The sequence below is a fragment of the Mastomys coucha genome, unplaced genomic scaffold, assembly GCF_008632895.1.
Source record: "Mastomys coucha isolate ucsf_1 unplaced genomic scaffold, UCSF_Mcou_1 pScaffold16, whole genome shotgun sequence".
NCBI classification, from domain to species: Eukaryota; Metazoa; Chordata; class Mammalia; order Rodentia; family Muridae; genus Mastomys; species Mastomys coucha.
In genome coordinates this window covers 42,319,276-42,333,463 of record NW_022196898.1, presented here as the reverse complement: position 1 = coordinate 42,333,463, position 14,188 = coordinate 42,319,276, and the positions used below count along the sequence as shown (strand labels likewise).

Genomic DNA, 14,188 nt, shown 5'->3' with positions numbered 1-14,188 from the left:
TTTTTTTTTTTTTTTTTTTTTAGTATTTATTTATCTTAGAATAGGTCTCAGCCAGTCAGCTTGGAGCTTGATATGTAGCCAAGACTGGCCTCAAAATCTCTGTGTTGTCTAGGCTGGCTTTGAACTTGACTTGAATATCCTATACTAGCCTCTCAAGTGATAAGGTAATAGGAATAAGCCACCACATCCAGTTAGGTCTTTAACATTAAAATTGAGTTTAGTTGTGAGGTAGCAAACCCTTGCCTTTCCACCTAGCTCTTTTCCGTTTGTTTAATAGTTATGCTTAACAATGCTTTGCATGGTATCATTTCCTAAACTTGGGTTTTACTTAGCTGCCACTGGGTTAATGTGGCTATTTAAATCTAGATTTAAAATTATTTAAAGTTGTCGGGCGGTGGTGGCACACACCTTTAATCCCAGCACTTGGGAGGCAGAGGCAGGTGGATTTCTGAGTTCAAGGCCAGCCTGGTCTACAGAGTGAGTTCCAGGACAGCCAGGGCTACACAGAGAAACCCTGTCTAGAAAAACCAAAAAAAAAAAAAAAAAAAAGATAACACTGGGACCAAGGGTGATGGTGTACGCCAACAAGTCACAATGAGTGAGGCTGGCCTGCAGAGCTACTTTGTGAGGTCTTGTTTCAAAAGACAACCAAACCAAACCAAACAAACAAAAACCCATTGTCTTAGAAGCTGGAGAGATGGCTCAGTGGTGGCTCTTGGAGAGAGGACCAAGGTTCAGTTCTCATCACTCACATCAGCTCACAACTGTGTGTAACTGTAGTTCCAGAGGATCTGAAGTCTTCTTCTGGCCTTCACAGCACCAGGCACACATGTGGTATTCAAACATACATGCAGGCAAACGTGTATATACATATAATAAAAATAAATATGTAAAAAGTATACTTGATATTGTGAAACCTGAAGAGTTCTAGAATCTCAGTAAGAGTTTAGGGAAACTTGGCTCCCAAAGTTTTTCTCAGGCCCTTGTTTCCATTACACCTGGTTTGACTTTTGGCAGGTCACCTAGGATTGTACAGAATTCTTTATAATAAAACCTTACTTAACCCATTCACCTAAAGTGTTCTGTTAAGTACCAAGCCTATGTCTTAATAACTATTGAACATATTATTATTATTATTATTATTATTATTATTATTATTATTATTATTATTATTATTATTTTGGGGTTTTTGGAGACAGGGTTTTTCTGTATAGCCCTGGCTGTCCTGGAACTCACTCTGTAGACCAGGCTGGCCTCAAACTCAGAAATCTGCGTGCCTCTGCTTCCCAAGTGCTGGGATTAAAGGCATTTGCCACCACTGCCTGGACAACTATTGAACATTTATAAAGTGTCCTTTACTATACCTTTCCTCTCTGCTTATATAAGTCATATAAGACAATGGACAGAATAATCATGTGGCCACTTTACTTTTTAGACAGGGTCTCGTATGCCCCGGCTGGGGTCGTACTTGGTATAGCCAAAGCTGGTCTTGAACATCTTCCCACTTCCAGGTCCTAGTATGACAGATGTGTACTACCATGCCTAGCTTTAAATCTTTGGTTTTTACATACATGTTGTAAATATGTTAGAAAATAAACATTCACCTTTTCCAATTTTGAATTTATGTAAATTTTCAATGTTTCTTTTCAAGCTTGGTACAAATTCAGCAGTGTAGCAATTGTCTACTTAAAACTGAGAAATAAAAAAAAACAAAACTGAGAAATAATACCAACCTGGGAGTCTCCAAAGACCTAGGTCCAAATTAAGACTACATCTGGCTTCTCATCAAGGACATGGGTGCCCTCAGTTTCCACTGGGGTTATTTTTAGAACTTAGGCCAGTAAGAACTTTGTTGAAGATTTTTTGCTTTCAGGGTGATATCTTGAGTCCAAGGATAAGAAGAGGAGATTGATTATGTGCTGGTACTGTTCTGGAATGGTTATGAAGTGTTAGCTTCGTTTTACAAGAAGCAACTTAAGGGAAGAAGAGTTTACCATGGCTTAGTAGTTTAAGGGGATATAGTTCATTGTGGTGGCAAGAGTGGGAGATGGCTGATCCAGGCCTGTCTCCACTGACCTGCCTCTTCCAGTGAGTCCCCACCTTCTGATAGTTCCACAGTCTTCCAAAAATAGTGTCAGCCTGCTGGAATCCAAGTGTTCAAACTTACAAGCCTATTTGAGACATTTCCCATTCAAACCACAGTATCTGGGATCCTGTGACTGCTCAGAGCAGAACTAGGGTTTGGGATTAGAGCTCCAGTGCATGGTTCCCCTTAATCAAAGGAGAGCGGGTTTCTGTTCCTTCCACGTGGCGGTGGGAGAGGCCCTGGGATAATAACTTTTTTGATACCACAGAGCATTCAGGATACACAGTGGTCCACATCTCTTCTCATTGCTTTTTCTAATCTTTGTCTTTATCTGCATGCTGCTTTTTTAAAAATCTATACTGAAGCTGGGAAGTGATGGCGCACACCTTTAATCCTAGTACTTGGGAGGCAGAGGCAGGCAGATTTCTGAGTTCAAGGCCAGCCTGGTCTACAGAGTGAGTTCCAGGACAGCCAGGGCTATACAGAGAAACCCTGTCTTGAAAAAACAAAAACAAAAAAACCCAAAAAACAAAACCAAAAACAAAACCAAATCTATACTGAAGGTTAGGTATGAATGGGTAAAACCATATGATAGTGGTACTCAAGAGGCAGAGACAGAGAGCACAAGTTTAAGGCTAGCCTGATATACTTAGCCTGTTCCAGGCTAACTTACTGAGCTACATAATAAGATACCTCAAAGGCATAACCCCTCCCCCCATAATAGTAAAAGGCCCTTTGAGGAATATGGCAGATGTGTTTGTCAGAACAGCAGAAGTGTGTCCCAAACAAGATAATTCTCAGTACATTTCTTTTATGCTAGTCATTTTTTTTTTTGTTAAAGAACTTGAGCAGAAGTAATCTTAGGGTTGTGTGACACCCACCTACATTACAGATTTATAAGCACCATGAGCAGAATTGCTGTGCATTGAGTGTGTCAGTGTTTCCAGTTGGACTGGAGTGGATTGGATGTTAGAGGACTGGGTTCAAGGCATTCTTTTCCCTTTACCATTTATTGTAAGTTTTTCAAATGCACAGAGAAGCAGAACGTGCAGAAGTCCCCAGCTACTACCTCTACACAGTGCTGCAGTCCTCACCTTTCTACTCTTGCAGGCTTTGTTTGCCTCTATCTTGAGCAGAGTTTTCTTATTTGCTTGCTTCTCTGTGATGCTGAAGGTTGAGCCCAGGGCTTCACAAGTTTGGCAAGTACTCTTTGACTGAGCTAACTTCCCAGTCCTTAGTCCTGGAAGTTTTTTTGTTTTTTTTTTAAATCTATGTGTGTTTTCCTGCTTGTCTGTTTGTGTACCATGTGCATGTAGTGCCCAAAGAACCCAGAAGAGAGCATCAGATCTCCTGGAGCTGGAGTTATAGACAGCTGAGAGCCCCCCAGTATGGGTGCTGGGAACCAGACTCTAGTCATCTGAGAGTGTAGAAGGTGTTCTTAAATGCGAGCTGACTCTCCAGCCCCTACTCTGAAATTTTCAAAAGTAATTTCCAGATCTGTCATTTCACAGCCATTCTTCCTTGTCCACCAAATGAGTGTACCACCACTCCCAGGTCTCAGGCTATTCTTCAGAGAGAACATGGACAAGCCCTTTGGCTACTCATAAGAAAACTTTTAAAAAGATTTTAGCTATCACTAGGTGGTGGAGAAGGTGGAGAAGGTGGTGAAGGTGGTGGCACACTCCTTTAATCCCAGCACTTAGGAGGCAGAGGCAGGTAGATCTCTGTAAGTTTAAGGCCAGCCTGGTCTATAAAGCGAGTTCTAGGACAGCCAGGCTACACAGAGAATCCCTGTCTCAAAAAACAAAACAAAATAAATTTAAAACTATAATTTATTAATCATCTAATTGTACATCAAATTCTGAGCTAAATATTTCATGTTTGATGTTAATAATATTATGACAAAAGTGCCATCATTCTTTCTTGTTTATAGAGTAAGAAACTTGTGTAAGACTGTATAGCGAGGAAATAGTGCAGTTTGGAATTGAGCACAAGGTGGCTTAAACGCAGCCCAGTGATGCATGTGTCACTGCTCTCTGGCTTAGGTCTGTCCCAACCTTGTTGAAGAGTTTTTGCATGTTCCATTGCATTTGCCTCTTGTCACACTTACCTGTGTGTGGCAGGGTTTGTTCTTCTACTTGTAACCATGGAGCAGGAGTAAACTATACCATGTCTACTGGTACAGGAATGGCAACAAAAAAGGGAAGAGATAGTATAGCATGGTGGAGAGAGAATAAGAGTGAGGTTTTGAATTATGGTGGCTCTTCTGAACTCACCCTGCTCTGCTCTTGCTGCCCTTCTGTGCTTTCCATCTTCTAAGTTGTTATTTTACTGAAGAAAAAAATATGAAGGAGTCAGGGTGTGATTTTCCCCCCACCCCCGGGGTCTGCAACCCCAGTGGCAGTGGCAGTGTTTGAAGTGTCATTCACCAGTAGCAGAACTACAGATTACCATGTGGGGTGTGTGTGTGTGTGTGTGTGTGTGTGTGTGTGTGTGTGTGTGTGTGTGTGTGTGTGTGTGTGTGTGTGTGTGTGATTCCTTCTGTCTTGGTAAGAGAGAGAGCAACTGTCTGGTTCTCAGTCTGGAATCCCCCATCTACAGATGTCACTGAGGTGCTATATTTCTGCACATAGCAGCAGTGATTTGAAGCCTGTGTGCTTGTTTCTGAGGCAGCCTTTGAAAGGACTCCAGTTCAGAGACCATGAGTCTTTTTATTCCCTTCCTTATCTCTTTGCTGCTTTTTTTTAACACTCTACCCAAGCGTCTTCTATTCTTTGCTTAACTTGGGCTTCTGAGTTAGAGAGCAGCTGTAACAGTAGAGGAGAGAGAGCAAAGCTGAGTGAGTGACCTTCAGTGTTTGAAACTGTCTCTGGATCTTGTGAGGATCACATATTTCACTTGATATGAGTCCAGATGGTTTCTAAGGGGGCACATTGTCTTATTTTCATCCATGTTAAAATACTCTGACTAGCAGCTTAAGGAGAAAGGGTTTAATTTAGGTCACCGTTTCCAGGGTATGGTCCACCACTGCAGAGAAGTCAAGTTAGCAGGAATTTGAAGCAGCTGTTTACTGCACCTTCAGGAGCAAAAAAAAAAAAAAAAAAAAAAAAAAAATCCGTACATGCACGCCTGTGTTTAGCTCGCCTTTTTTATACAGATCAAGGCCCAGACCCAGGGAATTGTACCACTCAACATTTAGGTTGGGTTTCCCAATCACTTATCAATCATAATCAGTCATCAATCAAATAACCTCCACAGACTATCCATAGGCAAACCCAGTCTAGACAGTTCCCCACTCAGCCTCCTTTCTCAGTTGATTCTAGATTGTGTCGAGTTGACAATTAAAAGTAGCTACCACACACATCCTGGGACTCAGGACAACCAGGTCACTTAGGAATTAGTTGGTGGTGGAAAGAGGAAAGCCTGGGTTCTGGTTCTAATTGTGCCATTTCTGACAAGTAACCTAGATAGGCTTATCCCGCTCTGGGTTCTTTAAAATGACTAGGTTTTTTAGTTTATCCTAATTTCAACGTGTTATTGAGTGTGAGGTATAGAGTAGTTTCATCTTCATCATTAAGATCAGGGTAATTTTTTATTATAGAAGAGATGGGGAGAAGCTATTATAAAGATAGGCTAGATTTCCATCTCTTAAGTACAGTGAAAGCAGAGGGCCACATTGGCTGTTGTTGTAAATTCCTCTCTGGTACTAGTGTTCTTTACCACAGTGTCTCTTCTGTCACTTCATTTCTGTATTGTCTTAAAGAGAACTCAGTGTTAGAATTATGAAGGAAAAGCTGAGAATGTGATGATGGAGTATCATAGAGCCTGTCCCAACTCTGGGACAAGTGTAAGATTAGAAGCCAGGTCTCAGATGGCTGGGTCAAATGCTCTTGTCCATCTCAGGGACTGCACTGAGCATCAGCGTCGTTGAAAACTGGTTCTTCCTTTCATTTGTTTGTTCAGTACCTCAACATGCTAAGGACATGCGAGGGCTACAATGAAATCATCTTCCCTCACTGTGCCTGTGACTCCAGGAGGAAGGGGCATGTTATCACAGCCATCAGCATCACGCACTTTAAACTCCATGCCTGCACCGAAGAAGGGCAGCTCGAGGTAAGAGTCCAGCCTGGGGCTGGGCCAGGAGCTTTGTCAGTGCACTTGGATACTTTCTGTGTTTTAGTTCCTCCTTGTGGAGCAAATGAAATGAAAACTATTGATGATAACAATCAGTGAGCCCACATTGATCCTAATTTTACTAGCTTCAAATTATGCATTTTAATTATTGTATGTGTATGTGGTGTGTGTGTGTGTGTGTGTGTGTATGTGTGTGTGTGTGTATACTCATGCCCATGTCATGACGCATGTGTGAAGGTTATAGGACAACTCTGTGGGGTCATTTTCTCTTCTTCCACCTTTGTGTAGGTTCTGGGGCTCAAACTCAGGTCAGCTTGGCCAGCAAGCACTTACCCACTGAGTCACCCCAGCAGCCTAAGTTTCTGTTGTCACAGCCCTTTTCCCTGATTCCATCAGAGTCCCCTTGCCTCAGCTCCCCGGTATTCTCTTATTTAAACTGTAGACCTTACTCTGGTGTTCTTGGCTGTCTAGAACCAGGTAATAGCGTTTGAATGGGATGAGATGCAGCGATGGGACACAGATGAAGAAGGAATGGCCTTCTGTTTTGAATATGCACGAGGAGAGAAGAAGCCTCGATGGGTTAAAATCTTCACACCATATGTGAGTGGGAGATGGGAGGCATGGGAAAGTCGATTGGGCTTTGAACTTCTGAAGTAAATCCTAGTGGGAACTAAAGGTGAAGTCTCATGAACCTGGAGCTCTTAGAGGCAACAAAACCAACTCAGAGTACGTCCTCTCCATACTCTCACCATAGTTGACTCAGAGAACGTTCTCTCCATGCTCTCACCACAGTTGGTGTTTGTTGCTGATTGTTTACGACAGGGTCTCACTATCTAGCCTTGGCTGGCCTGGAGTTTGCTAATGTAGACCAGGCTGGCTTTGAACTCAAGAAAATCCTCCTGCTTCTGCCTTCTGAGTGTTGAGATTAAAGATGAGTGCCACTGTACCCTTGTATGCCCTTCTCCATAGTGTGTCTGTACCCCTGTTGATGACCATAAGAGCACAGTTGGACCACTTTGACATTTTGTCCATCTAGGGTTGTGGAATTCACAACCTGTGCTGTGTGTCATAGTCAGCACTAGGAGGAGCTAGAGAACAGTAGCTGGTCAGGACTGTGGTTTGTGGTTCCTGGCAGGATTTTCTCTGACCTGGGTGGGTTTGGAAGATGGGATGATAGACTTGAAGTTCAAAGGCATGACCTTGTGCCTGGTCTTGGGGAGTCAGTGAGTATTGCTACCTTTTTTTTTTCCAGTTCAATTACATGCATGAATGCTTTGAGAGGGTGTTCTGCGAGCTCAAGTGGAGAAAAGAGGTAATTCTAAAGAATTCTTGAATTAATTTATTCCTCTTCTTGTCTACAATTCATAGGACCATGACCAAATACCAGGACCCTCACCTCCATTTCTGTCTTTCTAGGAATATTAGTTAGAGACTGATTATCCCATGTGAGCCAGGACATTCTCCCAGCGAGGCTGGCCTCTGGATGGTGAATGGGCTATGCAAAAAAGCCCTGCTTCTCCCCTTGAATAGAGGGTGGACACTGGCTGCAGGCTCTCCCGTCTCTCATGACTTCATGGACCCTCTTCTGCCTGTTTGTTTGATTTTTGTTGTTGTTGTTGTTGTTTGTTTGTTTTTTAATCAAATAACCCTCCATGCTGTTCCTGACCCAGGAGAGTGCCTGTCCACAGTTTTAGCATCTGACTGGATACGTCACAGTAGCGTCTTTCTTCACTAACCAAGAACATAAATGTGGAGGAAATTTTTTGCTACTGTTGTTTATAGGTGTCAGTGCTGGAGCAGAATTTAGAAGACTGTCTAAATACTTAGCTACTTATTCTCAAAGAAAATCAGAAAGTAAAGAAGTATAGTCAGGCACATGGAAGTTGGTGTTCTTGCTATAGTAGAAAGAGCACTGGGCTCTGGAAGTCATCTGGGATTGCTCCTGCTTCTTTTATCTGTGATTTTGGGCATAGCAGCCTCCTTAGATCTGAATTGTCTCATTTATAAAAGAGGAAGACTGAGCCAGGTGATAAATATTCAAAGTCCTGTGTGCTCTGAGCGGCTCTGGTTCGGTTGGGATTGTTGGATCCGGCTGTCAGCCGGGTGTGCTGCTCCCGTCCTGTTGGAGGGTTGTCTCCAGATTGGAGGCCGTGCTGCTCGTCAGTAACTCTTCTTTTTTTTTCCTTTCAGAATATTTTCCAGATGGCGAGGTCACAGCAGAGGGATGTGGCCACCTAGCCTTTCCTCATCCCTTTCCCTTCTCTTTGCCCTCAGCCTCTTAGCCTTTTCGTCTCCCATGTCAGACAGTAACCATTAACACAAAAGAAGAAAAAAGGAAAAAAAAGTCATTATATCCCAAAGTCCTAAGCTAAATATTATTAATAACTTCCTGTGAATTTTACGTCTCTGGAACTGAGCTGGTAGAGAGCAGCAGGTTGATAGTGCCAGAAGTCCACTGAGATCAGATACACAGCCCAACCAACTCGCCAAAGTCATCTTTGTCGTTCTTCCCCGGGCCTCATACCAACAGACTCTCCTTGTACTATAGTTTTAAAACTGGAACTATGAACTCCATCCATTTGCACTGTTCAAGCATATATATGTATGTATGTAAAAATTATATATACACAAATTAGCTGCACGTATATACATATATATATTTCTTTTTAAATTTCATATTGATGGCAGTACCTTTTTTAGCTTGTGTTTTTACACACCTTTCACTGAATTCATGACCTCTCTCTTGCTCTCTTTATTTTGAAACAAACTTTAAAAAGGAAAAAAAAAATACAGGGAAAATACCTCTCCTCATGAAGGACTCGAAAAGTTTACAACCTGCTTGGGTTTTCTTCCCTTTTTTGTATTGAGTACAGTTTCTGGCTGTTGGTTTGCATAGAGTCTGAGGAGCGAGGAGTGCAGTGTCTTCATCTTCTAGAGGGTGCTGAGGAGGAGAAAGGCTGGTTCCCAAGAGCAGTGAGGCTGCAGGGAGTCTGAAGGCCTAAAGTCTCCATTCCAAGTCATTTTCCTGGTCCATTCTGCATCTCCTTCCTGTTTCTTTAGAGTCTTTTATATGCTTCCTTTTAATTGACCCAAAACAGAGTTCAGGGTAATCTGAGGAAGCTGCTACCATAGGAAACTGTAACACTTTTCTTCTGCAACAGGGATCGTATTATGAGTAAAGCTTGACATCCGAGGCACAAAGGTTGGGCATATGGAGGGAAGGAAGGAAGCAGTGCCTCACATTTATAAGGGCCTTACCTCCTCCATTCCTGTCCAGTAAACATCTATATTTTACATCCTCTGTGAGTTCTTTAAACAGTTAGGTGGAGGGAGTGCCTTGGGTAAATTTAGAGTCTGGGTCTCTGCCAACCAAATCAGAGCCCTGTTCATAACAGCTGAGGGCCCAGGTAGTGGGAATATGGTCGATTTTAGTTGACCACCATCATTTACTTCAAAGGAGACTGAAGAGAAATCTCTTAGAGTTCTTTACCTGGAGCTGGGCCTGGGGCTGGGGCTGGTTCAGTTGGTAGAGTGCTTGCCTAGCATGCATAAAGCTCTAAGTTCCATCTCCAGCACCACATAAAACTTGGGTGTTGGGGTATTGTAGTGCACACCTGTAATCTCAGCACTTGGGAGGGGAATTCAGAAAACTCAGAATTTTCAAGTCCACCCCTCTGCTATCTAATGAGTTCAAGGCTATCCTGGATCACATATCTCAAAAGTAGAAGAGTTCCTTACCTGCTCCTGCGCTTAGACCTCCTAGGACCTAAAAGCGAAAATTTGGGACAGAGGCCAGGCTGGCACTAGAGTAATATTCTCAAACCTTGAGTTCTTGTGTAAGGAATGCTCAGGTTAGGTACAACTAAAACATATCTTTGAAACTCTTTTATCTACTTTACCTTTGATATTGAAGCCTCCATAGGCTGCGTCTTTGGCTTTAGTAGCTGAAAGGCAGCCAGAATTGGGTGTAGTTGGCAGCATTGGATTTGGTTGAAAGTTTCTTTCATGCCTTGGTTTTTCAGAGAATTCATTATGAGTCTACTTTTCTGTCTCCATTATTCTGGTGGCCACTTGTCCCAGGAAGGTGTGAACCTTTTAGGACAGTCTATCCCTTCCCTCTCCAAACCCACGGGACCACAAAGTACAAAATATAGTGAGTGTTTAATGTTGAAGAGGGCAATACCTGATTTGGAGGCTTTAATCAGGATCGACTCTCCCTCTTGGCTTTAATAATGAGTCTGAGTACCTTAAGAGGGAGCAAGTTGATTTCCTCTCCAAGATGCTCTGGAGGCCAGCTTTGTTGAAACTGTAAAAATAGCCACATTGCAGCCTATTCCCTCAGGAGAGAGCCTATACTACAGCCTTCCAGAGCAGAGACAGGGCTTTGGAGGTCCTAAAGAGTCAGCCCCAAATGTGTTGGGGTTAATAGAATCTGTAGGAACATCTTACTTTAGGTAGTCTTACTACCAAAACACCCAGCTGCAGCAGGGAGCTGGGAACAGGGAGCTCCCCAGGCTCCCAGTGGGGCTGCAGTCCTGGAGGAGGAGGTCACTATGGCCTAAAGGCCTACAGGATCAAGTTCTTTTGCATGAAGCAGTGTTAGATGTAACTACTCCCTCCCCCAAGCCCCCTGCACTTCCTTTCTCTGATCCCTTCTATGTTTCTTGGTCCTGGTTTCTGCCCAGGAATGTCTCTACAGTTTTTTTGGGCAGTGTGTCTCTGGGAAAGGGGATTCCCCTCCCAGCTTCACTCCAGCAGGATCTTCCTGGTCTCCAACTGTTGTTCCTCCATATTGAGTTTCTGTTCTCTGAGACTAAAACTCAAGAGATTTTTGTTGTTTTCTAAAGAATTATTGACAAATAAATGAAAAATACATGCTCCAGTTTTTAAATCATTTAACAGATATGATAAAGTTTAAAAGATATCTAATGGGAACTCTCTCAGCATAACATGGAAGAGTTATAGGTAGACCATCTTCAGAGTGTTCCTCTTCTAAGAATTTTAGGATGTGTACTGCTCTGAAATTCTTTGGCATTATTCTCTTCCCTGATTTTTTTTTAAGAGTTATCATTTTTATTTATATTTATGTGTTTGGCTGACCTTGGAGACCAGAAGAGGGCATTACATTCCTGGAGCTGAAGTTATAGGGGTTTAGAGTCACATTATGGTGCTGGGATTTGAACTGTGATCCTCTGCAAGAGTAGCAAGGGCTTTTTAACTGCAGAACCATTTCTCTAGATCCTGTTTCCTGTTTTGTCTCAGTGCTTACTCTCAAGAGATTTTTATGGAGCAGGAAAATACTTAGGCTCTGAGAGGCCTGGCGCTCTAGGAAGCTTTGCTTGGGCAGTGCTTTGAGCTTGCTGCTCTTCGTATTTTTGTCCTGGTCTCCAGTTTTTTCTGCCTTCCCCTTGCCCTTGCCGAGGCCTCAGCTCAGCACAGCTACAGTCAGTGTTCAGGGCAGCTCCCAGGCCTTGACAGAGCTCTCAGGGAGGAATAAGGTATATGCTCTAGCCTCCTCTTGCCTGGCCCATTTAATTTTATCCTTTAGTACCTGGGCCAGTAGCTTTGAATTACCCCCTTTCATTCTCCAAACCTGATGCCTGAAGCAGCAAAATAGGGCACTGATAAGAGGGAGCACCTCTCTCTCAGAATTTTCAGCTTAAGGGCCAGCTCCTAGAAAGCAGTTTTTTGGGTTTTTTGTTTTTTGTTTTTTGTTTTAAAGGGACCTACATGCATTTGAGTTGAGCTGAAGTCTCCAGGAATGGAGGCCCTTTCTGCCCTCCTGTCCATCATGCTGGCTGGAGGGACGGCCTCAGCACATTGCTGCTCCCTCACCAGCTGTATGGTTGCTTTAACTTCTTTTTGGAGGAGCAGCAGTGTGGCTGAATACTTAGAGCTAGTGGGAAGGAGAATGCTTCTTTAGTCCTCCGTCTTGGGTTCCTCTTAATCTAACCCTCAGCACATCTGCCAGGCTTCCTTTACCTGGATAACAGCAGCTTCTTTCTCAACAGTAACTGAGGGTGCATGGAAATCAGGCTCTGGGGAGGAGCAAGACTGAAGAGGGACTGATCCTTGTAGGAGCACTTGGCTAGCTGCTGAGCATGGGTGCCAGCTTGTTATCATGCCCCCTTCTAAGCCGGTGAGCTGGGCTTCAGTTTTTTCCAGGCCATGCACACTTTTAATTTATTTGAGAGAAACTAATTGTATTTTCACTGCAGTATCTTGTACTTTTATTTGTGATTTACGAAATGTGAAGAGAAAATGCAGAGACCCACTGGCTCCAGTGTTTCTCCAGCCCCTGCTCTAGAGCTAACCACTCTAAGATTGTTTGGTAATGTTACTTAGTGTAATTAATTGTAACATATTCTTTTAAATAAATTGATTTATTGATGAAACAATTCTTTGGTTTCCTAGACTACAAATCCTTTGGGTTATTCGGGAAGAAGTAAAGAGGGGCCTTCGACAGTTGAGTTGGAACAGCTAGTCTGAAAATGAGAGGGGACATCAAACTGGTTTTCCCAGCTAACCAGAGAAGCAGAGTCAAGGCAGGAAGGAAGGAACTGGTCTTTCCCCAGTGACTCTCTCAGAAATTCCATCTGCTTCCTCCATTCTCAGTTTGTTGAGGTCTCCTTTGCAAAGTCTTGTGACTATTCACAAAACTTTACCAGCCAAGCACAGGTAAAACCTGGCAGAGCCTTTGGGACATGGTGTGTCCCACCTGACCTCCAGCCTATGTACATCTCATTTATAAGTAAGTAGGGAAATATTTTATATCTCCTCTAGTGAGTGCCTAGGCAACACCAGGTAGTCTGGGGGTTGTGATCTTCCTTTGATCATGTGCCTGAGAATAAAAGTGGCCTTGCTGTTCTTGGTCTTACACAGAGAACCCAGGTACCAGGCCATCTCCCTACTCAGAAGAGAGTCTGCTCTCCAAAAAGCTCAACATTTGTAGTGGGTCAGACATTTCTGTTTTGTGTGAATCATCATTTCTTGGTATTTTTATAGCCTTTTACCACATGCTTTGGCCCTTAGTTAACCCTAAGAACAAGGACCACCAAGTTTGACACATTTTATTTGGATTTGGGTTGAGACATCATTCGCAGTGTCATTCACCTAGTTCTTGGAATCTAGTACATACTATGCTACTGATCACTAGACATGTAAAAAAATTTTTCTCTTTAATAAAGAACCATAAAAAGGTAGAATTACAGAATTATAGAGGCTAAAGTAATAGCATTAGTAAATCTGTATGGGATGTTGCCTGCAAAATCGCAGATACAGGAATGCTCACAGCCTCAGAGGGGAGACAGTGAAAGGTTTCAGTGCTACAAGGACTATTATAAAAGACCCAGGTATCATGGTACATGCCTATAACCCCACAGGAGGTTCAGGAGTGCAAGGCCAGCTTCAGCTACATAGCAAGTTCAGGGCCAGCCTGGGCCAGATAAGACACTGTTCTCAAAAGCATGGGAAAGGGCAAGATGGTCCAGTAGGTAAAGATGCTTGCTGTGAAGGCTGACAACCAGAGTTAGAATCCTAGGCCCCACATGGTGGAAAGAGAAAACTGATTTCACACAAGTTATCCTCTGCACACATGTGAGTTGAATTGCACGCACATATACAATAAATATAATTTATTTAAACCTTCAGATTTACAGATGAAGGTGTAAGGGAGATCTTAAAGTGCTGTTTAACGTAAACGACTTAACATTAGCAGGATTTCATCAAGCAGGTGTCAAACAGTATTGGCTGTTATGTACAAGACCACTGCAGCATGCAGAGTGAAGAAGCGTGTCCAGAGCACAGTGAATAGTTGTGTCAGCGGAATATAGGGCATGTCCAAGAATGCAGGAGGAGGTAAGGATTCTCCCAGTTCCTGTTTTTACAGTGTATGTGTGTGTTTGAATGTGTGTGTCACAGTATACGTAAGTTAGAAGACAGTGTGGGAGTTGATTCTCCTTCCAGCAT

General features: G+C 42.9%; 1 protein-coding gene across 2 annotated transcripts in view; it reads left to right on the top strand.

Annotated features, from left to right (window-relative positions):
- Snx27 (sorting nexin 27) overlaps positions 1 to 12,618 on the top strand; it is a 79,579-nt gene extending 66,961 nt beyond the window's left edge. Inside the window, exons 9-12 of one of the 2 annotated variants that reach the window (XM_031374719.1) lie at positions 6,050 to 6,199; positions 6,692 to 6,820; positions 7,473 to 7,532; positions 8,411 to 12,618. In XM_031374719.1, coding sequence (XP_031230579.1) covers positions 6,050 to 6,199; positions 6,692 to 6,820; positions 7,473 to 7,532; positions 8,411 to 8,458 — 387 coding nt within the window. In that variant the 3' untranslated portion in view covers positions 8,459 to 12,618. Of the gene's footprint in view, positions 1 to 6,049; positions 6,200 to 6,691; positions 6,821 to 7,472; positions 7,533 to 7,636 lie in introns of both variants that reach the window. The other variant, XM_031374720.1, reaches the window with a different exon arrangement.
- Positions 12,619 to 14,188: the final 1,570 nt, after the last annotated feature.